This window comes from Clupea harengus, chromosome 14, assembly GCF_900700415.2.
Source record: "Clupea harengus chromosome 14, Ch_v2.0.2, whole genome shotgun sequence".
In the NCBI taxonomy this organism is placed as follows: Eukaryota; Metazoa; Chordata; class Actinopteri; order Clupeiformes; family Clupeidae; genus Clupea; species Clupea harengus.
This window is the reverse complement of record NC_045165.1, coordinates 6,755,950-6,782,742: the sequence shown is the minus strand read 5'-3', so window position 1 is coordinate 6,782,742 and position 26,793 is coordinate 6,755,950. Positions and strand designations below refer to the sequence as shown.

The following is a 26,793-nucleotide window of genomic DNA, read 5'->3' as shown; positions in this document are numbered from 1 at the left end:
TGTCTCACAGGGATCATTCAGTAGGAAGGGGGGAGACAGGGTTTTTAACTAATACAACTAATCCCACAGATCCATACAAAGCTCCAAAGGAAAACATCGCAAAGGCAACAAATGTTATGACATAGCAAATGTCTAAGGACATAAGGCTTTCTCTGACTCATATATAGAGACCATAAGCAAACTGACAATGTTCGACAATGACAATAATTTTGATGTCAGGCTGCTCAAGCTTGTGAGATACACATAATGACGCTTTTTAATGACTCTTTCATTTATTCTCCCTTCTATATTGATCTCCAAGTTTAAACATGCGCAATTTTAACGCCGATTGTGGGTTGCGTAAATGTGTTGCATTACTGCCTTGAAAGAAGGGACCTCTGCTTTATCACGGAAACTACGTACACGGAAACTGTGCCTACAGTCTGTCATGTGACGTTCCCACACAAGTACTGTGCGGCTAATCCAGATAATCAAAGGTACGTCTTTGTTTACAGTTTTTTTTATACATTTTTAGACGTGCTGTTCTAGTTAAGGGTAGGTCTCCTTTAAGTCGGTTTTGTATGGCTCAGGATATATCGCTACATCAGAGAACTCTGCTGTTCCGTGGAATATTTAACTAGATAGCTATCCTAGCTAGCATAGGCGAGCTAACTTTAGATACCTGTTTTCCATGATGTTTCTTACAACAGTTTACTCTCAATCTCCATGTTTTCATTTCTAAGTGGCGGGCGGAACAGCTCAACGTGCCGTTCATTTGAACATGGCGGATGTAAGTAGTCTTTGGGACTAGCAGTTTGTTTTATAGAAATGGTTTTGGTTTTCCTTGAACAGTGTTGACAGGAGACTTCCTGGAGCTGTTTGTTTCAATCATCAAAAATCTGCAGCCTAAATGTGTAATGTTCTGCATTCCTCTTATCCACTGTTGCAGGACTTGAAGAGATACTTGTATAAACAATTGCCCAGGTATAGTAACTTCAATAACAAACTGTTTCAACGCCAGAGTGACGCCTCTAGGGGGTGCAACATACCTTCGCTGACAGAAGTTGTTAATTGCGTGTTTGAAGGCAATTTATAACTTCTGTCAGCAAAAAACGGATTGTGTTAACTGACAGTCATAATGCTCACATCTGTGTTGTGGTTATTTTGAAACAACCAGTATGCTATCACTATGCAATAATTATCAGTATATCACCGTGTAATTTGTTTATTCTCTCGGCAGTTATGTGAGGAATGTAGCATGTCTATATATATACAAGTTGCATGGGAAGTTCATGCTATACGAATGTGATGTCATAGATGGCAAAGTATGTGGGCAATTTAAGTTTGACCAGTAATGTTCTTGGAAAATATAAACAGGATCTTGAGAAACTTTGGTCCTGATGATTCCTTTCTTCCCTTTGTGTAGTGTTGAGGGTCTCCATGCCATTGTAGTCACAGACAGAGATGGCGTTCCAGTCATCAAAGGTAATAATACTGCTCATTCAGTGCTAAGAAATCATGAGAGTGTCTTTCTAAGTTACTGGTCAGTTTGGAGTAGGGGACTGTTGCTGTTTTGTTTCAGTTGTCACACTCATGTGACTGCCACCTTAGTGTCAGCAGTGTAATTGCCTTGAGAGAGAGAGGAGCACATCTTCACAGCCCCTAAGTAGCTATGTAATGGACTTGAAACCTTAGACATCTACTCAAACACACACACACACACACACACACACACACACACACATATATTGACGATCGCTAAACAATGGGGACACCGATCATTTACCATATGAATGAATAATTCATGCTATGGAGGTAGTGAATAGTTAAAAATTATCGAAAAACATCATGAACAGGAGGACACTTGTTCATCTTCGAAAGGAATGATCTTGTTAAATCCGTCCCCCTCATTAAACAGTCTGTGATGTTGTTTTCCTGTAGTTGCCAATGACAACGCTCCAGAATATGCACTCCGGCCGGGCTTCTTGTCCACGTTTGCACTCGCCACTGACCAGGGGAGCAAACTGGGCCTCTCGAAAAACAAAAGCATCATATGCTACTACAACACATACCAGGTACGAACCAATGCTTTCCATCTGCACATACACACGCCTACACACACACACACACACACACACACACGCTTACACACAGACCTACACTCACACTCACACACACAAAGCAAAACCTTGTTGGAGTCTTACTCTGCCTGCTACTACAAGCTATCATGTCTTCACATCTAACCACCAGGTGGTCCTATAAAGTTTGTGTACTGTGTACAAATATTAATGTGATACTGTATCGAAGCCCTTGATTTTGATGAGAGTGAAAATCAACAACACAGGCTAAAAGTCATCAATTTAACACCATTTAAAAAACAAAAACCCAGGAGGATTCCTAAGCAAGCTGAAAGTGAATATGAAGTCATGCTGCCGTTAATACAGAGACACGCCCCTCTGTTGGTATGCTTAACCTGACGAGCTCTGGTTTCTCTTTCCAACAGATTGTGCAGTTTAACCGGTTACCCCTGGTCATCAGTTTCATCGCAAGCAGTAGTGCAAACACAGGTATAAACAAAGACTCTAACACGCTTTCCATTTGTCAGGTAACAAGCACCATATTGAAACATGTTTGTGTACATTTGTCGTCTTATCTTACAACTGCTGCATGTTGGCCTTCCAGTAATCTCTGAAAATGTGGGCTATTGGAACACTGTGTGTCTAGAATCTAATGTGGCTATTGGAACACTGTGTCTAGAATCTAATGTGGCTATTGGAACACTGTGTCTAGAATCTAATGTGGCTATTGGAACACTGTGTGCAGGTTTAATCATCGGTCTGGAAAAGGAGCTTGGCCCACTGATTGAAGAGCTAAGGCAAGTGGTGGAGGTTGCATAAGACCCGACCACCCACTAATGGAGCAAAAGGCCCAAAGCATTTGCACACCTGCATGGGTTTATGGACAGTGCACAACTGCAACCGTGGAGGACGTCATAGACCTGTGTGTCTCGTACACACACACACACACACACACACACACACACACACACACACACACACACTATGTTGGCTGTGGCTCTAGTTTATGTATCTGTAAGTCTTTGATGCTGTATGTTGTTGAATGTAACCTGCTCTGCTTGTGTTATACTTTCTTCTAATAATAAAATATCATCTTTGGCGTATACACACATGTTAAATATCATCTTTGGCGTATACAAACATATTAAATATTATCTTTGGTGTATACACACATGGTAAATCTCATCTTTGGCGTATACACACATGCAGGGGCGGAGATCCCATTTCGTTGTAGGGGGGACAATACACGGTAAAATTTCAGAGATTAATTCCGGGGGGGGCACACTTGAAAATTGCAGATGACCCTGCCCCTACCACCGCGACGGAGTTTTGCCATCTTTTTCACATGCTGATGATCCCAACCCCCGCAACAAAGTTTTGCCATCTTTTTCACATGCAGGGACGTAATAACTCGTTTTTAAAATACACAAAGGTAAAATCCCCGGCAGATTTTAGAATCCCTGCCCGATGCATTTTTTTAGGTCTCGAAAAGAGGACATGTCCAGGTAGAGTAAATATCTATGACTGAGAAAAACACAGAGGATGATAATTTTTTCCCCTTTTACTCTCACTAGTCTAGTGATTTCCTATAGTGATATTCATTAACTCATGGACTGTTTATGAATTTCATGTAGCACTATCTACAGATTTACACGTGTGGTGTCAGCACCTAGGGGCTTTATTGTAAAATGACAAGGTTGATGGGTTCTACCATGAGGGTAGAAGTGTTAGTATAGTAGAATGAGTATAGGTTTGTTTGTTGATTTATTTATTTAAAACAAAGGATTGTTGTGCAAACCTAAGGGTGCAACTTTCATAAAACTTTGAAAATGACAACACATACAGCCAGGGATAGCTGATTAGTTCAAATATTACTGTAGGCTTACTGGAAATAGCCTTTGGCTTAAATCCCATCATGAAATGGAGCTGTAGAGATTAACTGCAAGTCTAAAGGTGCAAGTAAAGAGGCCATTAGCTCCAGTAAGTTTTAATGAGTATGGATTTGGTCTGTTCATTGCTGCTTTCTGTTCTACAAACTGCTCTCTTCAGCAACCACAGTTTAGCCTGTCAAGACTACAATCACATTTACAACAAAACTGTAAAATACAAAAGACAGAAGCTGATCATTTGCAGTTTTCATTCTAAAACTTGGCATAAAAAGGTAAACCATATACATTCGACAGTCTACAAACATGTACGTTCTATGTCATCAGCACTTTGGTCAACGTGAGTTGTTTTTAAATGTGCTTTATAAATACATTTGACTTTGACTTTGATCTAAGACAGTGATGACAGAAGCAGATGAGTGTTCGTCCAAGGCAATAACACAGTCTTTTCACAAATAAACATCTTTGGCTGCACACGTTTGCTGTGAGGATGATCCCTGAGTTCTGCTCTACATATACAAACTCTTGACAAAGTCTCCCTGCTCCCTGGGAATCGGCCCGCTGATCGTCGCCTTGCTGACACTTCACCCTGCTAGTTGCCATGGATACTAGTAGTGACAGGACAGTCATGACGTTTCACTTCGTCTCAGGAAAATATGTTCCAGGATGAGCTATAGGGTCTACGTTTCCAAGACTTATCTCTTCATTGAAGGTAGTGACATTTTCTGAAGGACCTCTGAAGGACTGGGGTGAAATAAATACCAGGAGCTATGAGGTATGGGAATCCACCTCTTATTTTCGCTTCTGCCCGTTGTCGTAACAACAGGGTATGGTTCAGCGCACATTCCTGAATGCATGTGACACAAACCTTGAACCTCTGTGGTTTAACAGTTCACTGGTTCAGAAGCAGTCCACTGTTTTTTCATTTCTTCCATTCTTTCCATCATTTGCCTTTTTTTACCTGGGACTACACAGAAGGAGAGGAAAGGAAAATACATCAGGGGGTCACCGACACACAAGGAGATAAACATATACACTTCACTGAAAGACTGCGTTTATGAATACGCTTATTACTTATCGTGACTATATTTAGGAGTCCCGGATAAACATTCTAGGTAAAGGTATGATTCTCATTTTTATATTGTCTAATCCTGATAATAATACATTAATAAATGTGCCAGTACGCAAGAAAAGTTTTTGAACAGAACCATTTCACATTAAGCAGCACTTCATGTGATGTGTGTCTGAGCCATTAGCACGTACTAGCTTCCAGCGCAGGATCTTTATCCACTCGTCAGCCTCCACTCCAGTCTTTGCACACAGGTAAAATGTGCGCTCAGGAAACACCAGACTGAGAGAGAGAGAGACCGGGAGAGGAGGAACACGGAGGAGGAAGTGAGGGAGGGAAAAAGGAATATTGGAGAAAAAAAGAATAAACTGATGCAACTGATGTAGTTACAGGAGGAGAACAGTGATTGGGGATGATGATGATGATATGACATAGCAGTTGGGAGGCTGAAGGGAGATGCTGGAGCAGAGAGTGGGTTTGGTGACTATTACAGTGGAGTATCTGTGGTGTCGAGCAGAGAGTGGGTTTGGTGACTATTACAGTGGAGTATCTGTGGTGTCGAGCAGAGAGTGGGTTTGGTGACTATTACATAGGGTGACCAGATTTGAGTTTGTGAAAAAGAGGACACTTCGTAGCAGGGGAGGGGGCGGGGTAGTTTATACTGGATCTGGCCCGCGGGGCATAGAGATACCCCTTCCAAAACTTGTAAGGGCGTAAACAGTAGTTTGTGAAAGACCCAGAGAAACACAAATATCTGACGAGGCAAAATCCCGGACAATTTTGGAATCCCTGCCGGACGCATTTTTTAGGTCTCGAAAAGAGAACATGTCCGGGTAAAAAAGGACGTCTGGTCACCCTATATTACAGTGGAGTATCTGCGGTGTTGAGCAGAGATTGGGTTTGGTGACTATTACAGTGGAGTATCTCTAGTGTCGGTAGTGAGGGTGAGGGCCCAGAACTAAACATTTTCAGTTGAAGGTGTTTCTGTTTCTGTCCCCAACTTCCCCATTTTACAAATCACATCCCCAGGCAGGAAATCAAGTTCAGCAACCACCCACAGACAATCACACACACACACACACGCACGCTACGCACGTCACACACACACACACGCGCGCATGCCGCGCATGCCATGCATGTCACACACACACACACACACACTTGGACAGTTCAACACCTGTATGGAACTGTTCTCTTCTACACTGTGTTGGTTGTAGAATTCAAACAGGGCTCACCAGAAACAATTAACTCTTTCTTGACTGTAGTCAAACTGCACTGCCGTACATGCTGTTAGGTCCAGTGTCCGAATAGGCTCTGCAAACTGAAATGGATTATGAGATAAGGAGAGGAGAAAAGCCATATACGTCCTGTATGCTTCAAATGAAATATAATTATATTTAGAGACTTCCTAGGATTTGCATTATAAATGTTTGCATGACAAAACATGATATTGTCATCATAAGCTAAAGATTAAAATTCAAAGCTTAAACAAAAACAAAACAAAAAAACAAAGAGAAATATTACATCATGAGACATAATAAGAACAAAGCAGAAGAGACAAAAAGAAAGATCACAAAAACTCACCATTTTATCCTTAAAGTACTTGAGCTCATTTCTGTTTAGTGTGAACCAGCGTTCTTTCCAGGTCTGAGGAAAGTAGAGTTACGTGTTATCAGTGATCTTCAAGTGATGCATCCTGAACTGATCTGATTACAGTAAGAAATCCAGCTAGCTGACACAAAACACAAGTGAAGACCTTGGTTTTTCAGACCAACACCGTTCACCTCTGTGTTAGGTTATCAGGCCTGAAACAAACATCAGCTGTAACCCTGTGCCTTGGACTGAAGTTCCATTTAATCTTAAACCCTGTGAATATTTAAGTACTGAACCCCTGTTCATTTTACCTTAAAGATAGCGCCCTGCTTCACCAGGTAGCCTTCCTTAGTGCCAAGCTGCAAATACACAGGAGTGTGGTCATGTGCACATGAAAGTAGGAACAGAAAATGCATGAACGTTAACAGTGAAGGCCCAGAGAAGGTCAGGTGGCAACATGTACACATTTGAAACTGACTGGGGAGAGAGAGGGAGAGGGAGACGTACAGCTGGAGCAGTAGACACCAGATCAGAGTGTCTGCGACCACTCTGCATGGCAGTGTGCACACACACAGACTCGTAGATGGACGGCTCCTCCACCTCACGTGGGTATGGGTGCTTCAGAACTATTAGGTTTCCTAGGTGGAGAAACAGAGAGACAGGGGTCAAAAAACATAAAGACATACAGAGAGAGACAGTACAATTGTACGAATGTGTTTGATTGAGTGGAAGTTTGTGTGCCCGTGAATGAGGAAGAGAGTGCGTGTACACATTTTTTCGAGTACCTGACTCACTGCCCAGGAGCGGCTGGTTGGCCATATGGCCGGTGAACTCCAACAAGGACTGAAACTCATTGAAGCCAAAAGAGTATCGCCCACAGATCCGTCTCACGTGGAAATGTTTCACCGAGTCCTTTGCCCTGAAGGACCACAGGAACACTGAAGGTTTGCTAATGATGCTCCAAATTTCGTTGTGTGCAAAAACGATGACAATAAATGCTTTTCTATTCTATTCTGGTACTTCCTCCCCACAGAAGGAAAGATTCAGCGATGGCTGGTTACCTCAATTGAACCAAAACAAACCTAAGGCAATCTACTGAGGTAAAGAGGAAGCGGGACTGCACCAATATATGAATAACCTGCACAGGAAACTTAGGATCCAAGTTCTAAGGCCTTAAGGTTTTTGGACTATATTGCTACCAAATTGTCACTTATTGTCAGATGGAGGGGGAGAACATTACATTCCAAAAAATATTCCTTTACAACGAAATAATGCATACACATCTACAGGAAGGAGAAGTGAAAACAAGAAGACAAGATAAAAGAAGAGAACTTGATAGGAGAAGTGAGCCGAGTCCATCTAACCTGTTTGTTGTCTTTTCACAACATCTACTCTCTCACTAACTGTAACACATTTTGTCCAACCACAACAATCTGTCACTAGTCAAAAATAATTAGAGTCTGACTTTGTCATTTACGTTGATCCAATGATACCACCCCCATTGATTCCACTTCTTTAAAAGAGCGCACTTAAAATAAAGCTTAGTATAGACCAGAAACACTGAGATGAATGCATTTTACACCACAGACATACACTGTCCTCGTTGCACCACACACACACACACACACACTGTACTCATTGAACCACAGACACACACACTGTACTCGTTACACCACAGACACACACACACACACACACTGTACTCGTTACACCACAGACACACTGTACTCGTTACACCACACACACACACACACACACTGTACTCGTTACACCACACACACACACACACACACTGTACTCGTTACACCACAGACACACTGTACTCGTTACACCACACACACACACACACACACACACACTGTACTCGTTACACCACACACACACACACACTGTACTCGTTACACACCACACACACACACACACTGTACTCGTTGCACCACACACACACACACACTGTACTCGTTGCACCACACACACACACACACACACACACACACACACACACACACACTGTACTCGTTACACCACACACACACACTGTACTCGTTGCACCACACACACACACACACACACACACTGTACTCGTTACACCACACACACACACACTGTACTCGTTGCACCACAGACACACACACACACACACACACACACACACACACTGTACTCATTGCACCAGACACACACTGTACTCATTGCACCACACACACACACACTGTACTCGTTACACCACACACACACTGTACTCGTTACACCACACACACACTGTACTCGTTACACACCACACACACACACTGTACTCGTTGCACCACACACACACTGTACTCGTTACACCACAGACACACACACTGTACTCGTTACACCACACACACACACACACTGTACTCGTTACACCAGACACACACACACTGTACTCGTTACACACCACACACACACACACACACTGTACTCGTTACACCACACACACACTGTACTCGTTACACCACACACACACACACACACTGTACTCGTTACACACCACACACACACTGTACTCGTTGCACGACAGACACACACACACACACACACACACACTGTACTCGTTGCACCACACACACACACACACACACACACACACACACACACTGTACTCGTTGCACCACACACACACACACACTGTACTCGTTACACCACAGACACACACTGTACTCGTTGCACCACACACACACACTGTACTCGTTACACACCACAGACACACACTGTACTCGTTACACACCACAGACACACACTGTACTCGTTGCACCACACACACACACTGTACTCGTAGATATCCACTACCTTACAGTATTATTGGACATAACTCTAAAATCTTTTATCATACCTCACCTCATCATTTTACTTCATTACCAGATTAATGGCTTGAAAAGCACCACGTCAATACAAGTAATACTATCATTATTGAGATTGATGGAAATTGAAGGAAAGGGTGATGGGCTGACCTGACAGAGAGGGCGTAACAATCAGGCCCCCTCTGGCTGTTTCTGAGGAGAAAGCTGCCATCAATCCCGTTAGACAGCAGCAAGGCTTCAGTGGCGTGACGAGTGAGGTCATAATGATACCAGCTGCAAAAGAGACCGTTAGAGTGTTCAAGAGGGTTCTTCTACTGGACAGTGATTGAAAGAGCAGTGAGCAATGTTCCGTTTTCTTGCTTGCTGACTCCTGTAAAAATGTAGGGGTCCACCGACTCCGGTCAAAGTGCTGGGATTGGGCGATCCTCTGCAGATTTTGTTTCGGGAGGTCTTTGGAAGTTTCTTGATTTAGTCAATACCAAATCGGAAGGTCACATCATCATGCTTTAGCATTTCAATACACATTAGGTGATTAAATGAACAAGAAAAAGACCCGCATACCTCTTAAGGTTAATTCAAAGTCTTGAACCTCACATTCCCGATCTTGACAAGATTAACATTGAAGTTGAGAACATCTAGTTTTTATGTGCAAATTAGCACATGCGTATATGTCAGCAGGATGGCGTTAGCTAAGTCACACACAAACCTTGCATGACAACTTAGTGACGAAACTGTTCTTTAAATGGAGTTCAGCTTGTTCTGACTGATGACCATAGGAATTTGTGTCAATGACATCACCTTCATATATGACTGGCATGTGCAGCCAACACAAAAACAAACCTCTGAATGTGACCTTTAGGGTGAACATTCCATGAGCGCATTTTCTGTATCTGTTAACTTACAGTAGCTCGGAGCTTGAAATTAAAGTAAAATTCTGCTTGCTGACTGTAGGGATGAAGACTTCCTGTCACCATACACCCAAAGTTTCCTGTCCTCCACTTCACCATCTATCTGCCCAGACACAGCTGGATCCACAGCTTGCTTTACTCTTTAATGTTGGACCAGGTTTAGACCAAAACTCAAATGTTCTGCTAGTGATATACTTCATGGCTTCCTATAGGATATACAACTATATATTGGCATTTTATACAGCCCGGTATTTGGTGTTATAATAAAACATTATACAAATTGTAATTTCTAAATAGAATAGCTGGAATAAACATTGCAGTTAAATGTGTTTGTTATGGCATTAAGACAAAAAACAACTACTTTCAAAGGAAGGCTCTACATACACACTGCCAATGCTGTCTGCACTACAACACAATGACCATTTCAACTTTTGAATACCTCTGAGGACAATTAAAATGTCCCTTCTAACAACACCATCTTTTAACTTTCTGTAGCCCACTCAATCAAACATTCCAATAGCCAATGTGCGTTTTATGTTCATGTTATATAAAAGGCCTAAGCCACAACTATTTTTTTTCTAAGACCTACTGGGTTTCTCCCTGACTCCAAGTACAACCAGAAGCGAAACTAGATAAGATCAGGCTACTAAGGTAGGCTATCTTTCCAGACAGACAGACGACTGACAGGCAATCGAACAAATATATCTTGTGTTTTAAGTAGTGGCCTAAGAAGCGCGTTTAGTCATACATGTTCCTACACTTTCTTAAGGTTAACATATTCCCCGCAAAAGAACAATTCACACTCGGCTCACCTGACCGATTCCAGCTCGTCCATGAGCTCCCCATCAGAGCGCGTTGAACTGCCCACACTCATCCTCTGGCTGCAAGTGTTCATCAGATGCACTTGTTACAGACGTACTCCGAAAGACCTCTCGGTCCCGGTAGTGCCTGATTGTGATTGATCCATTACATAAATAGAGAAAGTTGCCTAACAACACAAAGGGCAACCAGGCATTCGAACTATACCACCATGTGTCAAAAAAGGGAAGTTGTAAGTACACGCCTATGAAAGGTCGGAGTATTTAAATGGTGAAAAAAAAATCTGAGACGATACATTGCTAGGCTACGCAAATTCTGCAATCTAAGAACTTGTGCTCCCGAACGCACCGGATGATACAGTTTATAATGGCTCGTCGAAGAAAATGCTTAGACAGAAGTCATTACAAAAAATTGAGAGTTAAACAGTGTATCTTGACTGCTGTCTGTTACGACCCTGGCGGCCCTGTGATATTTTGCATGCCTGTTCTGTCTCTACAACAGGTAATTGGAACCAGGTGTATGGTTGATTGGCTGGGCTACAAAAGCCCTGATCAGACTGAAGTCGGGAGAGTTTTGGATTGGTCGTTGGATTTTTGGTTATCGTTGGATTTGGATAGAGATTGGATTTGGGATACTCGTTGGTTTTGGATTATTGTCGTTGTTTGTTTGGATTACCATTTAACTGACTTTACATTACATCTTTGGTTCCTATTCACAACACTGACATTCACCACACGTTTTGCGTATAATGAATAGATAAATATAAACCTTGTATCATGAAAACAATACCTTCTATTATTATTATCATAAATTCTGCGTGGCCTCCCCTTAATGTGTCGTGCATTGAGCCGTGTACGTTACATGTCAAAAAACAGACCACACCGAGAATTCCACTTTTCAAAACATTTTTATTAACATTACAGTACTTAGTGGCCCGTATGACGGCCACATTATAAATATATCAGCCAGTATTAAAAATATCACACAATTGTGATGTGATATTCACAGTTTTCAAAATAATTCTATTACCCTTCATTGTAGGTGGAAACCATGTATGTATCCGTAGCTAAAATACTGAGGGCTGTGTCTATACAAATCTCCATACGTCACTGGGCTGTGTAGTTCAATAGAAAAAAAGATTTAGTGATGTAAGGCGTTGAAATTCAGGACTTCTTTGATTCATATTATTGCATGAGAAAAGAACGAGCATGGCTGCTTAAAACAATTATTAAACAAATTACAAGGCTCAGAAGAGATCACCTAAACTCCTGAAACTCCTCATCATTGTGATATACTTAAGTTCTTCCGTCAGAAAGTATTTTGCCTTCATAAATAATGTAAAATAGCGCATATGTGAGAAAGGTTGAACACAGTAGGCAACCAAAACAAAATGACCAGAGGTGCTCGTTCAGCTTCCCAAATTCATTAGGATGGATTCATCAGTTCCAAGTCACAGCTGCTTTTGGTTTGGTAAAGGCTTAAAAAGAGTAGATGACCTTTGGTAAAGGCTTGAATACAGAAGATTGAACTAAAGTTCAAGGGTCGCCACTTTGGACCCATTCCGCTGCACGCCAGCAGGTGGCAATGTAAACATTCACCATACAAACTGAAAATATAAAAACGTTCAACACATTGCAAAAAGTTAACCAACACATGACTGCATGAACTATTTAGATCATTCATATCACCTGACATGTTAATCAACCCAATAGTAAAACTAATCAGTAACATTCAAGGTCAATCAGTTTAAGTGGTAGGTTTCTGTTCACTTCAATTAAATCAAGCCTATTGTCCACATTATACAGTTTTACCATATGGTTATAACCATTACCAATGGCCAGTTTACAAGGCAGTGGGAAAACAAGAGTTTTGTCCCCAAACAGTCACATTTACTTGTTCAGTAGATGCATTTCTTCAGAGTGTCTACCACAGTATAAAAGACATACGCCATCTCAACAGAATGTTTGCTCCCTTGATAAAGCATCCCTGTCCCACTGTCTCATTGAAACCCAGCTGATCTGGAACACCGTTGTCTTGCAGACCAAACTGCTTCTGCCAATCTCCGTGCAGACACGTGCATGGCATTGGCTAGTTGCTGGTTTCAGATTCTGTCCTCTGGTCAAGAAAGCACGGAGCAGGCTTCCGGGTGGCACTCTGTGGAGTGCGGAGGGTCTGCGTTGATGCTGAGGCTGGGAGGTGGTGGTATGGGGTTTTGGACGGTGTTTGGCTGGATGCAGTCTTTCCATTGACTGACACACACCAAGTACTCCTCTGGGCAGAGTTTGTCCATAAGGCCCGCCCTTACTGTATCTGATGGGCAGATGGTGTTACAGAAAGCACGGGCCAAGATTCTGAGAGAGAGAGAGAGAGAGAGAGAGAGAGAGGGGGAATCAGAGGGCATGTTTTACACAAAATAACCTGTGTTTTTATTTTGTGACATAACTGAGAAAGAACATGTAAATATGTGTTTGTGTGTGCGCGTGCAAGTGTGTGTGTGTGTGTGTGTGTGTGTGTGTGTGTGTGTTTGCATACCTGGGCATCAGGGCCACCACTGTTGTAAGTACACACACACAGTAGTAGATAGGGTCAGACATGAAGCGTGTCTCAATGCCCAGGGGATTTGTGGGAGAGTTGCATGTGACACACAGCACACTGAACACCAGACCAAAGGCGTAGTAGAATAGTGCGCTACCTATCAGTATAATCCCATGCAACAATGTCTGAAAATACACACATGTGACACAGGCACAAAAGGTTACTACATGTACATGATGTAAGCAAGTCTAAGCTACTAGACATTCCAAGCAGCTGGGCTACTTATCCTAGGAGGCACTGTAAACTTGAGCTGTATGCACTACAAGGATCACTTTACAGTGCTATCAAATTAAGAGGATAATCAAACACAGCTTTCACACAAAGTTTTCATCAGTCCACTCAAAGGGCTTATTATACAGTTACTTGCAAATGCGATACAAGACATTTCTCCAAAATATGTCTTTTCAAATGATTTTGTGGCCATTTCACGGCTTCCGCTGAGGGAAAAAAAATTGTTCTTTATGCAAATAGAATTGATGTAACCGAATATTGCCGTTTTTTTCCTGTTGTGTCAGACATGAACAGAGTACTTTTGTAAGATTATATTTTGTATGATCCTACTCTGTTACCCATGTCCCTGGTTATGTACTGTCTGTCTCAGTAAGAGCAAATAACTGAGACCTACCTGACTCATTAACATTAAATGGCTTATATGAGAATTCAGGTTCTCCTGTAGCGTCTGAACTCCTTTCCCCCAGATAGCCTCCTTGCTGCTATGAACAACTAGCATATCGGAAATATGGGACCTCAAAACATTGGGTTGGCCTGTTTAATTTTATGCTCTCTGCAGTATTCTGAGGAGCTGTATAATTATAATTATATATTAATTATTATAATTAATAACCCATATTATGCAGCACACTTTTCATGATTTCATCTGGAAGTTGATCATGTTCCAAAGCATGTTTGTGTCCTACAATGCACCGCTTCAGGACATCTGACCGGCTGTCCGCTACGCACGTGAAGCCCTGATTGGCTCACCAGTGTGCGGCTCTCGATGACCTGGTGCAGCAGGATGATGAGGAGGGCGGCGCTGTTGACGGGCGAGCCGAAGGAGAAGACGCTGATGTCAGAGCCGGTGTAGGCCTGGTGAGCAGACAGACAAAACAATGTGATGTTTGTGAGGAAGCCAGAAATAACCTTCAGTCAAATATCCGCTTGAAGACTGGCATTCATCATTGTTATATTCTACACTGTGATGTGGCTGAATGACCTAGTGAGCAGACAGACAAAGCAATGTGATGTTTGTGTGAGGAGCTGTGGTGCAAGCAGCAGCCCCGATCTGGCTTGAATGCCCACGGGGACCGGGGTTCGATTCCAACCCGCGGTCATTTCCCGTATCCCATTCCCAACTCTTCTCTCATTTCCTTCACTATCCTATCTGATTAAAGGCAAAAAGGCCAAACATAAATCTTTAAAAACACAAAAAAACAATGTGCTGTTTGTGAGGAGGCTAGAAATAACCTTCAGTCAAATAGCCGCTTGAAGACTAGCATTCATCACTGTTATCTTCTACACCGTGATGTGTCCATCTGAATGAGCTAGTTGCCTTCCCATACAATTCCCCAGTTGCAGCTGTGAACTCATAACTGATAATCTTTGTCCATTGCTTCCCAATTGTCGTAGACGAAAATCAATGCAGATTCAAGATAAATGGGCCCTGGGGTATATGATAGTGGAGGCAATGTGAACAAAATGGACAGCGGAGAAATAAGAAAAGTCCTGTGGTAAAATTTGACAATGTCTGTCAGTTTAGAGAATGAATGACCTTGTAGATTGTGGAGATAAAGTAAATGTTAAGCTGTGTATTGGTATTTCTCTTGTCTACAAGACACTCAGTGAGATACTGCTGGAAGTCTTCCTCGGAGAATGCAAGCAGTTAGCCAGTCACACATCAGATATATGGAGGTAGGCCTGCGTGAGGTTTGAGTGCTGTGCTGTGCTACATGTATTAGTCAGTCATGGGGCTGACTACTGAAACAAAACAAAAATGACTGTCAATCCTATTTATATTCTGACCACTAAAACAAAACATGGTAACACACAAAAAGCAAAATCACAAAAAGCGACAGTGGTACAGGAGGTAGAGAAGTCGTTTAGTAATCAGAAGGTAATCAGAAGGTTGCTAGTTCGATTCCCACTGTCGAAGCGTCCTTGAGCAAGACACTGAACCCCTAATTGCTCCTGATGTGCAGTGTGCCATCAGTGTAAATGTAAAATGTGTATACATCCTTGTAAGTCGCTTTGGATAAAAGCGTCTGCTAAATGACTAAATGTAAATGTAAATGTAAAAACTTCAGTAGTTCTGAAAAGAACAGCACAATTGCCTTTTGCATGAGGTGGCACTGTACAGAGAGAAACATGTCTCCAAATGATCTGTTAATGAACTGACCATGAGCCACAAATACGCAACCATTTCCAAATGTGTTTTTCTATCCACAAATTACAGAACTTCTTACAAGTTATCATTTGAATAAATGTACTATGATTTGTACAAATTCATGTCTATTTGCAAATATATACTTTATAATTTGTAAAAAACAGATCGTGCTTTGGGAGTGCAGTTGTTGTGAAATGTCTGTGTGTTGAATCTGCATTTGTGAATCATCTGACACACATTCATCCAAGCTTCCACTGATGTAATCTTTTCGCTTTTTCACGCACCACACAAACAGGTCTTGATCCACACAAATGTGCCCCCCCTCCAAACAAAGGCAATGGAGGGTGAGCACTAGGTGGTAGTCTTGTATTATTTATTTATTTTTTTACAAATGATAAAAGTTTATATTTGCAAAAAGGCATTCATTTGTGCAAATCATAGTCATGTTTATTCAAATGATGACTTATAAGGCACAAGTAAGGAGTTCTGTATGTGTGGATAGCGAAACACCTTTGTAAATTGTTGCATATTATTGGATCATGGTATGTGCATTTACAAATAACTTGGAGACATTTTTCTCTCCTGGTAAACCTTACAAACCTGATGTCATCATCTGATAGAAGATATAAACAGCTACACATGAAGCAGCAATCTGTGCAGGCATCAACCAATGCTAGCTAGCTAGCTTGGGGATGGCTAGCTATGTTCATGCTGGTGTGAGAGTGAATGAGTGACAAAGAACTAGTGAGACTCACAAAATAAGGGATGAAGAAGCACGCCACACTCTGATAGAAGGCATCCAAAATGGACAGCCAAAAGGTGGAGGGCAGGTAGGCCTGTAACACAAAATACAACGTAAGAGTGTTACATAAAAATGAAAACGTCTCCACTTAGAGAAAGTGTTTCAGTAGGTTGTGCACACATCCCGTTCAAAGAAATATAGAATATCAGATGGAAAACCTGTGAATTCTGTCCAGATTTGTAGATTTGCGGAATGTTGAGGAGCGTTTCCATGGAGACGTCCTTGTCCAGGATGCCATATATGAGCGGAGGAGCAGAAGTGAAGAGGAGGTTGAAGAAGATGAGGACCCAAGAGTTAGTCATCACACTGCCCGAAAAACCACAGAAGAACTGGTACCAGAACAATAGGTTCACGTACATCTGCAAAGAGAACAACACAAACAGAGAGGATTAATCTTTCTACTTTTAAATGTATTCATTTAGTAGACACTTTTATCTAAACTCACTTACAGACAAGTTTAAATGTATTCATTTAGTAGACACTGTTATCTAAACTCACTTACAGACAAGTTTAGATGCATTCATTTAGTAGACACTTTTATCTAAACTTACTTACAGACATGCATTTTTGTCCCCAATTGGTATGTGCTTTCCAAGGGTATTGAACCCATGACTTGGTGTTGATAATACCTTGCTTTATCAGTTAATATGGTGTTGATAATACCTTGTTCTACCAGTTAAGATGGTGTTGATAATACCTTGCACTACCAGTTTAGCCACCAGACACAGAAACAAATTGAGACATACACAGTTAGACACGCATCCACTGTAGTTTGCAGTAAATACATGCATTTTCACACCTTGCAGAAAAAGTCACCATCAATAGTTTAATTTAGAACGTGTGCTGCTTGTACTGAAACTGGTTAACATTGGGGGTTGAGTGTATAAGAAGCAGCAGTTTGTCTGTCCTCACCACATTCTTGTAAAAGAAGTAGAGGATCATGTTGGCCAGCCGTGTGTAGCACCAGTGGCCATGAACCAGCAACAACTTCCTCAAGTGCTTAAACCTGGAGATAGCGAAATCACTAGACATCACCGCCTGAGAGTCAGAGAGAAAGAGAGAGAGAGAGAGCGAGAGAGAAAGAGAGAGAGAGAGAGAGAGAGAGAACAGGGACAAAGACAGAATGACAAACAGAAAGGAAACAAGTGGAGAAATTAGTGTGGTGTGCATGTATGCAATGTTTGTCATTTCTGTGCATGTGTGTGCTATTGTGCTATGCTAGTATATTAGTATATGTAAGTTTTAAAGGAAGAGTAGCAGTGTGTGTGTTTGCATGAGAGTGCGAGTATGTGAGAATGTGTATGAGTGTGTCTGTGTTTGCATGAGAGTGCGAGTATGTGAGAATGTGTATGAGTGTGTCTGTGTTTGCATGAGAGTGCGAGTATTTGAGTATGTCTATGAGTGTGTGTGTGTGTGTGTGTGTGTGTGTGTGTGTGTGTGTGTGTGTGTGAGTGTGAGTGTGAGTGTGAGTGTGTCTGCACCTGCATGCCCTCCTGTCCGGAGATACCGATGCCCACATCAGCCACTTGGATCATACTGACATCATTTGCACCATCACCTACACACACATTTAAATTATTTATTTGAATCCGCCAATTTTATTCTGTACAGAAAGGATTCAAACATTTCTCAGAGGTTGAATACAGCTTAGTGACTCATGGGTACAAGAAACATCTCCTACGCCAAACAGCAAGACTACCTATAGCAGCTGATACAGAGCAGAACTTTGCTAGTTGTTTAGATTGTCTCTTACTAAGTCCTGCCAGTCGTAGCCCACACAGACGCATCACTTCACATGACAACGACACACTTGTTCACACTTTATCCAGCACCCACACATCAACCCAGCCCCCCCGTGCGTGCGCGCTGGCTCACCGATGGCGAGGGTCATGACCCCGAGCGTGTCGCGTATGAGCTTGACCACCTGGCTCTTCTGCAGGGGGGTGGAGCGGCAGCAGATGACGGAGCGGCAGCGCCGGGTCAGCGCCAGGAACGCCTCCTCCAGCTCCGCCTGCAGAGCCCAGTCCAGCGTCCGCCCGTCAATCACCAGCGTGAAGCCCCACGCCCCGCCCCCGTCCAGATCTGACACGCCCACGCCAGCTCCCTCAGACGCATCGGTCCGTTCTTCGCCGCGCCAGATCTCCTCGGTGAGCTCAGCCAAACGGGCCTCACAGGCCTCCTGAGGGCCACACAGAAAAAAAACACACACACACACACACACACACACACACACACACACACACACCAGATCAGAATGTTTTTCCTTCCATCTGCCACACACACACACACACACACATTCTCTTTCCATATGTTATCTCCCTTCACTAATACTCCCTCTCAATTATTTAATAATGTTTCCCCATACTCTCGCCTTCTATTCTTTCTTCTCCCAATGTCCTCTTCCCATCTGTTCTTCAGTTCTCTCTCCATCTCTCCCTCCATCTCTCTCCGTATTCTCCTCCTCTTCGGATATGACTTACTCCTCCCACTCCTCCCTCTCCTCCTCCTCCTCCTCCTCCTGACTCTCCCCTTCCTCCTCAGTACTGTTCTGTCCCTACTCCTTTACCTTGCTGTCACAGTTGGCGATCAGTAGTCGGTCCGAGGGCCTGAGGAGCCTGCAGGCACACGCGATGTTGATGGCCGTCTCCTGTTTGTCCCCCGTCAGCACCCATACTTTGATCCCTGCCTTCTGCAGCGCCTCGATGGTCTCGGGCACGTCCTCCTGCAGCCGGTCCATGATGCCCGTTGCCCCTGGAGACCGGTGGATGAGAGATGGATGAGAGAGGAGAAAAAGAGGAAAGCAGAGTTGGGTTCAGGATGCAAAGAGCCGAACACAAATGTTGCTATGTGCTTGTGGGTGTGGGTGTGGGTGTGGATGTGAGAGTGCATCAACGTGACAGATCAAACATGCCCTTTGTTTATTCAAGATTTATAATCTACAATCCTGTAAAAAGAGACCATTATGATGCATGTTGGGAAACTAGTGTGTTGTAACTTAAGTGGGTTACGTCTTTGGAGAAGTGTGTGTTGGGGGCAGTGTTGAGGTTAAGTTCAGTGTGCTTTGAGTGAGAGCAAGTCTCCTCCCTTACCCAGCAGGGTCAGGTTGTGTTCGATCCTCTGTGCAGAATCCAGCAGAAGCTCCTCCCTGTTCTCAATGCTGGTTTCAGCCAACACATGCTTCTTAAGCCACGCCTCATACTCCGCCTCCTCCAGCACCTACAAATCACAAAGCAGCAGCGTTGAGAACACAAACCCTTCTTGTCCGCTGTCCCTTGCATGTTTGTATATGTGGGACCTGTTAAACAGGTTTGGAGGTCCCGTACCCTCTTGGCCACACAGAGCGTGCGGAGGCCCTCTCGTGCGTACTGGTCCAGGTGCCTCTGGGTCTGCTCCCTGATGGGAGCCTGGTGGCCCAGTGTGTCTCCACCAGCTATGCAAACACACAGGTTAAGACTCACACATAAACTTACACTTATGCACACATGATGGAGCAGTACAGTACAGTGTAGCAAACATAGCTGGGCAGCTTTCTGTCCGTTCGTCTTGGTATGCTGTACACTGTGTTTCTACCGCACCCCAAACACACACACACACACACACACACACATACACACACACAACACACAAACACACACAGACACAGAGACACACACAACGCACACCAAACACACCAAACACCAAACACCCACACAGACACAGACACAGACACAGACAAATGCTCACACACACACACCTGCAGCGGAGCCAGAGGCCAGGTCCATGACCACGCTGTCGGCTCCTTTGGTGTAGAGCACCACCTGGCCGGTGATGGGGTGGCGCACCACCACGGACATGAGCTTGCGGGCGGAGTGGAAGGGCAGCAGGTGCAGCAAGGGCACGGCCAGGGGCCCGGCGCCCGGCAGCGACACCAGGATCTGCTCGGGCGAGCGCCCCAGCAGCGTGAAGCCGTAGGCCCGCGCCGCCTGCACCAGCGCCGCCTCGTCTGGGCTCTCCGCCTCGTACAGCAGCTGCTCTCCTTCATCACTCGCGTCATCGTCATCATCGTCAGAAGCAGCGTCACAATCGCTGTTGGCATCAGGGTGATTACAGGGCTCCACGTGCCCGCAGGACCCTCCAGGAAGGGGCGACGGGAGCTGAGATGGGGATGGGGATGGGGAGGGACAGGGGGAGGGAGTGCGAGTCTGGAAGGGCGAGGCGCTTTTGGGGGTCCCGTCGGGGGTGGTGGTCCGGCTGGTGTCGGGCGGGGGTGTGTTGGGGGTGTAGGTGGCAGAGCGCCCCCGGGTGAAGAGTCTTCGGGTGAGGCTGGGCAGGGGTGGGGTGTGGGGCTGCTGGGCCTGGGCGCTGGTGGGTGAGGTGAGGGCAAAGCGAGGCAGGCTGAGTTTCTGCAGCAGGAGCTTCATGTCCTCCAGAGAGCTGAGAGGGGTGCGGGCAACTGGGAGCTGCACCTAGACACACAAGCACACACACACACACACACACACACGCGCAAGCACACAAGCACACAAGCACACACAAGCACACACACGCACACACACACACACACACACAGACACACACACACACACACACACACACACACGCACAGACACGCACAGACACACTGTAATTAAATGTAATTGTCAGTTTCTAATTGTGTACACTCCCTGTTACTAAAGCCGTATTATTAAAGGAATACAATATGTAGGATGTGCCTCCACAGAAAAACTAAGGGTTGCCATAACAAAAGTGAACATGATGATAAGTTAGTTGGATTCGATTTACTAATATTACCCGTTTGGCACACACAAAGGAGGTACTTCCTTCTGCTCTAGATAAACATTAATAACCAAATCTCTCCATGCCACTTGCTTATTCATTTATTAAATAAGCCTGGAACGGCTGGAACATACCATGTGCCTCGGTTGTGTGGGGGACGACACCACCACAGTGTTACAGACGGCCAGCGCCAGAAAGAAGTCCAGGATGTGCGAGAGTTCCGCCGCGTCCTGCTTCAGGGGAGGGGCCAGGGGGGAGGAGAGTCCCCCTAACTTCAGCTGCAGCAGAGGGTCAGGGACCACCTCACACTCCTGCAGGAGGGAGACGAGGTACGTGAGGGAACGCGCGCACACACACACACACACACACACACACACACACACACACACACACACACACACACACACACACACACAGACACAGACACAGACACAGACACAGGCACAGGCACAGGCACAGCCACAGACATACTCCCAGTGGATAGTTATTCACATGAGAACACACACACCCATATTGAGGATGCACAAACACACATCCATCCACATTAATGTGCAGCACATATGCAAGAATGTGTGTATGTGTTCAATTTATACCCCAAAAAAGCTAGCACACCATAGAGAATGCTCTAGTTACATGCACAGGTGTGCGTGTGTACAAGCACTCTTGTTACATGCACAGGTGTGTGTGTGTGTACAAGCACTCTAGTTACATGCACACACAGGTGTGCGTGTGTACAAGCACACACAGGTGTGCGTGTGTACAAGCACACACAGGGGGGCCCTCACCATAGCGCTGCTGAAAGCTCCCCGCCCCTGCGCGGGGTGCGCGTCCTCGTGGGAGTGTGTGTCGGAGTCGCGGGCGAGTGTGTTGAGGGACACGGAGCTGCGGTTGCAGCTGAGCGAGCGGCAGCTCAGGGAGCGGTGGCTGCTGCGCGAGCGAAGCGTGTGGGAGCCCCCCCCCTCCGGCCCCCCCTCCGCCGGCTGCTCCTCATACTGCTCCTGAGCGCGTGCTGCAGTAGAGACAAGACACACACACACACACACGACAGATTCATGTATTTGTGTGTGTGTGTGTGTGTGTGTGTGTGTGTGTGTGTGTGTGTGTGTGTGTGTGTCGCAGAGAGAGAGAGAGAGAGAGAGAGACTGTCTGTATTTATGCCTCTGTATGTTAGCACATCTATCTACAGTGTAATAATCTCAAACTGACTAGACTACCTCCATCCCACATGTTCTCCCCTAAACACGTACGTGAGGTCGCCGTGGCAACACCGTGTGTACTCAACATAGGAAGTGTACATACACACACAGACGGGGTTAGCGCTCTGCAGTTACACAGAACAAGCTTGGTGAACTGTTGGTTTGGTCGTCTTCCAATGATCCCATGATTTAGAAGTATGTGTACAGAAGCCACTTTGCCTGGTACTCTCCTAAGCCTTAGCTGTTCCTTTCTCAAACTTGCCGCGCCCTCTTACTAAACACATCAGCACCCCCCACATCGAAGAAATTCTTAAAATCATTATGGTGATCTTCTACCCTCTGGCAATCACCATTATCTGTGGCCTACCCAGCACGCTTCATTCATGTTGCCCTAGTTTGGCAGTTACGCACCGTTCTCATGATGAGGGTACTCGGTTCCAGCGATGGTGCAGCGTCGGAACAGCATGCGGTTCTCGGTCAGAGTTCCGGTCTTGTCAGAAAAGATGTACTGGATCTGGCCCAGGTCCTCCGTGATGTTCAGGGCCCGGCACTGAACGCCCGTGTCCAGTCTCTCGTTGTAGAGGTCCAGGTCGTTCTGGATGAAATAGATCTGGCCCAGTTTGACGATCTCGATGGACACATAGAGGGAGATGGGGATCAACACCTGCCAGCAAAGGGGAGAAGAGGGAGGACAGATATGAGCTGATTTCATGTCTGGAACTGCTTAGGCTTGGAAAATGATAAGTGTGTTTGCTGTTTGTTTGTTTGTTTGTTTGTTTGTTTGTTTGTGTTTGTGTTTGTGTGTGTGTGTGTGTGTGTGTGTGTGTGTGTGTGTGTGTGTGTGTGTGTGTGTGTGTAAAGTGGGGGTGGAGTAGATCTGAACTGTAATTGTAGATTGCTTTAATTTGTATGTGGTAATTATCTGGTTGCGTCCTAGATAAGCTATAGCTGTGTTCTAATGTATTTGTTAATGTGAAGTTTAGCTAGGCGTGTTTCAATATGTGAGTGTGTGTATGTGTGCATTACATGTTATCTATCTATCTTTATATATATATATATACATACATACACACACATATATGTTACCTGCAAGACAATGATCATTGTCCAGAACATATAAAAGCCAGCCAATGGTGGAGAGGGGTCTCCAGGGATTAGGAAGACGGGGTCCTTCATACTATTCAACCACAAGCCATGACCTACACCATCAACATAAAACACACAGCCATCTCAGGTTAACCCGCACAAACCACGATGTGTGCACCACAGAGAAACCATGTGTGTGTATGCATATCAGAGAGAAACTGCCTTTGTGGTCCTGGACACACAACAGACCTTGAACAGAACTAGAATAATGTCCTTCACACACTAGCGCAGCTTCAATGGGTGCTATGGGTGCCCCAGTTAGCAGTGTTAGCAAGTATAAATCACTTTGAAAGATGTGTTCAACAAACATGTAAACGTGTTTATGTTGTGTGTTTTATTAAAAAACACCAAGCTCATGGCTGCCTGCTGAGGGAGGAAATCAACCATCAACTAACTGGCTGCCCTTCACAAAATATACCTCACAGTTCCCGTGAGAAGTGCACAGGAAGAACATTTCTTCCTTCATTTCCCATCACAATTAAACATGACCTAATTAGTACAACAGCTGGGTGGGCCACAACCTCGCTCAGTGGATTTACTGAAACACAGAGAACACCAAATCCAGTGGAAGCGCGCTATCGATAGCCTATGCTCCACTATGGAGGGAGAAGGCGAACACACAATTAGGAGGACTGCAGTCTAGAAATGGCCTACTTCAGGCCGACAAACGGGTTTTTCTTAGATGTCGTCCACATGACAACGGAGTGTTTTGAAAACGAGGTTTCCCTTTGCGAAAATGAAAAATAGATTTTCTATTCATTGCCATTGAGGATGTGGTGGAGGCAGTTTTTGCCAGTCCACACGGCGACGTAAGCGTTGTGTTTGAAAGACACAGTTGTCGTCTGGACAAAAGGCCAAAATGCAAAAAAACGTCTCAGTTTTCGCCCAAACTTTGTTTTCACTGTATTCGTGTGGACGCCACCTTAGTAGCCTAGACTATCAGGAACAGGAACGGGTGTGTGTAAATAGAAAACCCCCCGTTCCACGGACTCTGATACTTGGCACCCCTCAACAGGAAAGACATGCTCCGCCCCTGTATGCCTATCAATATAGTTCTCTCCACGTCAAGAGGCGCACAACGCCACAACTTCTGAATAGTTGCAGTTTCAGTAATAATTTTAGTTTTTTTGGTAACAGGTGAGTGGCCTGTAGCCCAACACCCAACCTGGAGGACCAGTTGGTTTTCTGTCGGGGTTTCCATTCCCTAGACGATTGCTGTGTCACGCACGCTCACGAGCTCCATCTGCCCGGGTGCAGTTTAACGCCATGCCCAGGACGTCATGCATATCAACATGTAAGTGTGTATTTGTGTGCTCACCGACAGCAGTAGTCAGACACATTAGCAGCAGGATGACAACACTCCACAGCACGTCCACGTTGAGCCGCCTCTCCAGCTTGCTGCGCTTGTAGCGCGGACCGCTGTTGTTCTGCATCGCCTTCGTCTCATGTCCTGACCACACACAACCACACATCACTCATTCATCTAAATTAATGCATCGCCTTCGTCTCATGTCCTGGCCACACACAACCACACATCACTCATATTATTCCATTCATCTATTTATCCGCATCACATTTCCTTATAAACTTGACTTCTCAAATGTTATAGTTTTGTAGGTATTCTCGACTCTCTTGCCCCTCTGTAACAGATAGTGGCCTGGCCACATACTGTACACATTCATTTACAAAATGATGAGGTTAACTAACAACCCCAAAATACACACTGGCTAAGAATTGTCATATGTAAGAACATCTTCAGTTTTTACATTATTTATACACCAGATTGTGTTCTTTATAGGAATTTATATATTATTATTTTTTCCATGTGTCCAATATTTGATTCAATCATCTATGGCCTTGAAGCTGCACAGATACCCACACATGTTTGTTTTATAGCAGGAAGGCAAATATAAGTTGGATATTTTTTGCAGTGGATGATTAAAATTTGAGAAAAAAACTCAAGATCTGTCAATTTTCTGACACAAATCCCTGTGAAATGTGCCGAACTGACCAGACCCTTGTAGACCAAGTACATAGCTGTTCCCAGAGGCAAAATGAAAGGTATAGAACATTTGTACGTAGCTTGATGAAATCCCCAAACTTGCAAATGCCCAAATACCTACCAGCATAGACCACGATGCCCACAACAGTCTCCGTGTTTCTCACTGTACAGCTCCTCAGCAGCAGGTTGTCACTGTGCAGCCCTACGCGAGTCTTACTCGGGTGCTCCCTAACACACACACACACACACACACACACACACACACACACACACACACACACACACACCACACACACACACGCACACACAAACACACACACACACACACACACACACAGGCACACAGTCATTACAAATAGATGACAGAAATCTTACATCGAATCAGGCAAGTATACACAAATCAACACACACACTTACATGTATCCTCTGAAGCGTCTCAGGTTGTCGTTGGGGTGTTCACATTCGATACGACTGCTGAAGTTTTCTGGGTTGAACCCTGAACCCTAATGCACACACAAAAGCAACTTGGCATCAAAGAGAGAGAGAGACAGAAACAGGTGGCAAGAAACAAAGGAAAAGAATAACAGAGTCATGAAGAAAGAAGAAAAGAAGAAGAGAGAAGAAAAGAAAAGAATAAGAGAGAAGAAAAGAATAAGAGAGAAGAAAAGAAAAGAATAAGAGAGAAGAAAAGAATAAGAGAGAAGAAAAGAAAAGAATAAGAGTCATGAAGAGAAGAAAAGAATAAGAGAGAGTCATGAAG

General features: G+C 44.3%; 3 protein-coding genes across 4 annotated transcripts in view; 1 reads left to right on the top strand and 2 right to left on the bottom strand.

The window, feature by feature from the left end:
* Window positions 1–337: 337 nt before the first annotated feature.
* lamtor3 (late endosomal/lysosomal adaptor, MAPK and MTOR activator 3) lies at window positions 338–3,162 on the top strand. 2 transcript variants are annotated; one of them, XM_031580701.2, is made up of 7 exons: window positions 338–476; window positions 723–769; window positions 929–963; window positions 1,406–1,464; window positions 1,921–2,054; window positions 2,483–2,546; window positions 2,803–3,162. In XM_031580701.2, exons 2-7 carry the CDS (start codon window positions 761–763, stop codon window positions 2,874–2,876), a joined length of 375 nt encoding a protein of 124 aa, XP_031436561.1. In that variant the 5' UTR covers window positions 338–476; window positions 723–760; the 3' UTR covers window positions 2,877–3,162. The 2 variants fall into 2 exon arrangements, with proteins under 2 accessions (XP_031436561.1, XP_031436560.1); XM_031580700.2 differs by lacking the exons at window positions 338–476; window positions 723–769 and having other exon boundaries at window positions 783–963.
* Window positions 3,163–4,028: 866 nt separating this feature from the next.
* Window positions 4,029–11,635, bottom strand: dapp1 (dual adaptor of phosphotyrosine and 3-phosphoinositides). Its single transcript, XM_012833045.3, has 9 exons — window positions 11,151–11,635; window positions 9,581–9,703; window positions 7,391–7,524; window positions 7,113–7,243; window positions 6,917–6,964; window positions 6,597–6,659; window positions 6,248–6,333; window positions 5,207–5,294; window positions 4,029–4,910 (listed from the first exon to the last, which is right to left on the bottom strand). Exons 1-9 carry the CDS (start codon window positions 11,231–11,233, stop codon window positions 4,887–4,889), a joined length of 780 nt encoding a protein of 259 aa, XP_012688499.1. The 5' UTR covers window positions 11,234–11,635; the 3' UTR covers window positions 4,029–4,886.
* Window positions 11,636–12,045: 410 nt separating this feature from the next.
* Window positions 12,046–26,793, bottom strand: part of atp10d (ATPase phospholipid transporting 10D) — a 29,676-nt gene continuing 14,928 nt past the window's right edge. The window contains 19 exon segments of the mRNA XM_031579964.2: window positions 12,046–13,508; window positions 13,690–13,877; window positions 14,734–14,838; window positions 16,888–16,968; window positions 17,093–17,293; window positions 17,847–17,972; window positions 18,416–18,492; window positions 18,810–19,113; window positions 19,501–19,685; window positions 20,024–20,150; window positions 20,258–20,364; window positions 20,668–21,379; window positions 21,824–22,000; window positions 22,475–22,698; window positions 23,297–23,549; window positions 23,972–24,084; window positions 25,350–25,481; window positions 26,155–26,261; window positions 26,451–26,536. Coding sequence (XP_031435824.1) covers window positions 13,277–13,508; window positions 13,690–13,877; window positions 14,734–14,838; window positions 16,888–16,968; window positions 17,093–17,293; window positions 17,847–17,972; window positions 18,416–18,492; window positions 18,810–19,113; window positions 19,501–19,685; window positions 20,024–20,150; window positions 20,258–20,364; window positions 20,668–21,379; window positions 21,824–22,000; window positions 22,475–22,698; window positions 23,297–23,549; window positions 23,972–24,084; window positions 25,350–25,481; window positions 26,155–26,261; window positions 26,451–26,536 — 3,537 coding nt within the window. The 3' untranslated portion in view covers window positions 12,046–13,276.